The following is a 1847-nucleotide window of genomic DNA, read 5'->3' on the forward strand; positions in this document are numbered from 1 at the left end:
CCTTCTCCCAATCCCGGACTTACGTAATCCTCGAACTTGGTGATCTCCTCCTCCAGGATGTCCGTTCCCACTTTTTCGTCCTCCACCACGCACTGGATCTGCAGTTTCCTGATTCCGTATCCCACCGGGACGAGCTTGGAAGCTCCCCAGAGCAGCCCGTCCATGCGGATGGAACGGACACATTCCTCCAGCTTGGCCATGTCCGTCTCGTCGTCCCACTGGGAAAAGAGGCGGGAAAAGCGGGAAGTTCAAGTGTTTTCCCAGGATTCGGCAGCGATCCTCTTTTTTCCTTGATTTCCTGCCCTTTTTCCGTAGGATCTTCCCTTTTTCCTTTACACCAGGACACCTCTTGGGATCATCCAGCTGATCCAAAGAGCCCTTTCCCGGCTGGTTTCACCGGAGCTTGGAAAAGGGAAGGATCCAGGGAGAGCTGGGAGCAGCTTCCGGTGTCCAAAGGGGCTCCCAGAGAGCCGGAGAGGGAGTGGGGATAAGGGATGGAGGGACGGGACACAGGGAATGGATTCCCAGTGCCAGAGGGTTAGATGGGATATTGGGAAGGAATGGGATTCTGGAAGGAGTGGGATACTGGGAAGGAATGGGATATTGGGAAGAAATGGGATACTGGAAGGAATGGGATACTGGAAGGAATGGGATATTGGAATAAATGGGATATTGGGAAGGAATGGGATACTGGAAGGAATGGGATACTGGAAGGAATGGGATAGTGGAAGGAATGGGATATTGGAAGGAATGGGAGATTGGGAGGGAATAGGATACTGGGAAGGAATGGGATATTGGGAAGGAATGGGATATTGGGAGGGAATGGGATACTGGGAAGGAATGGGATATTGGAATGGGATATTGGGAAGGAATGGGATATTGGGAAAGAATGGGATACTGGAAGGAATGGGATACTGGGAAGGAATGGGATATTGGGATAAATGGGATAATGGGAAGGAATTCTTCCCGGGAGGGTGAGGAGGGACTGGGATGGAATTCCCAGAGAAGCTGTGGCTGCCCCATCCCTGGAAGTGTCCAAGGTCAGGTTGGAGCAACCTTGGGATAGCGGGAGGTGTCCCTGCCCATGGAAGGGGATGGAATTCCATGATCCTTAAGGTCCCTTCCCACCCCAAAGCATCCCAGGATTCTGCAGCGCGAAGGCGACGCATCCCGGCGGGAACATCCCGGTGGGAACATCCCAGCAGGAACATCCTGGTGGGAACATCCCGGTGGGAACATCCCAGTGGGAACATCCCAGCAGGAACATCCCGGTGGGAACATCCCAGTGGGAACATCCCAGCGGGAACATCCCAGCAGGAACATCCCGGTGGGAACATCCCAGCAGGAACATCCCGACGGGAACATCCCACCCGGTTCCAAGGTTTGGAATTCCACAGGTCCTCCCAGCGTTCCTCTCGGAGGAGAAGGAAGGGAGAAGATTCCCAACCTCGCCCCGGAGCTCCCAAATTCCCGTCACTCACCGGCTTCACATCCAGGAGGATGGAGGACTTGGCGACGATTCCCGGTTTCTTGGCCTTCTTTTCCGCGTACTGCCGGAGCCGCTCTTCCCGAACTTTGGCGGCTTCCCGGTCTTCCTCTTCGTCGTCGCTCCCGAAAAGGTCGATGTCGTCGTCCTCCTCATCCTCCTCGGCCGCCGCCGGCTCCGGTTTCTTGGCCGGGAGCTCCACTTTTTTGGAGGGAACGCTGAAAGGTTCCACTTTCTGTGGAGGGGGAGGGAAAACGGGAGAAGGGGAAGGAAAAAGGGAGAAGGGGAAGGGAAAAAAAAGGGAGAAGGGGAAGGGAAAAGGGGGAGAAGGGGAAGGGAGAAAATTAAAGGGAAAAGGGGA

The 1847-nt window shown here is 55.0% G+C and overlaps 1 protein-coding gene across 1 annotated transcript in view; it reads right to left on the reverse strand.

The window, feature by feature from the left end:
* LOC113940335 (elongation factor 1-delta-like) overlaps window positions 1-1847 on the reverse strand; it is a 9150-nt gene that overhangs the window by 166 nt on the left and 7137 nt on the right. Inside the window, exons 5-6 of the mRNA XM_027631468.1 lie at window positions 1482-1721; window positions 24-218 (exon numbers count right to left, since the gene is read on the reverse strand). Of these exons, the coding sequence (XP_027487269.1) occupies window positions 24-218; window positions 1482-1721 (435 nt within the window). The remainder of the gene's footprint in view (window positions 1-23; window positions 219-1481; window positions 1722-1847) is intronic.

Source organism: Corapipo altera, unplaced genomic scaffold, assembly GCF_003945725.1.
Source record: "Corapipo altera isolate COAL_440 unplaced genomic scaffold, ASM394572v1 60553, whole genome shotgun sequence".
In the NCBI taxonomy this organism is placed as follows: Eukaryota; Metazoa; Chordata; class Aves; order Passeriformes; family Pipridae; genus Corapipo; species Corapipo altera.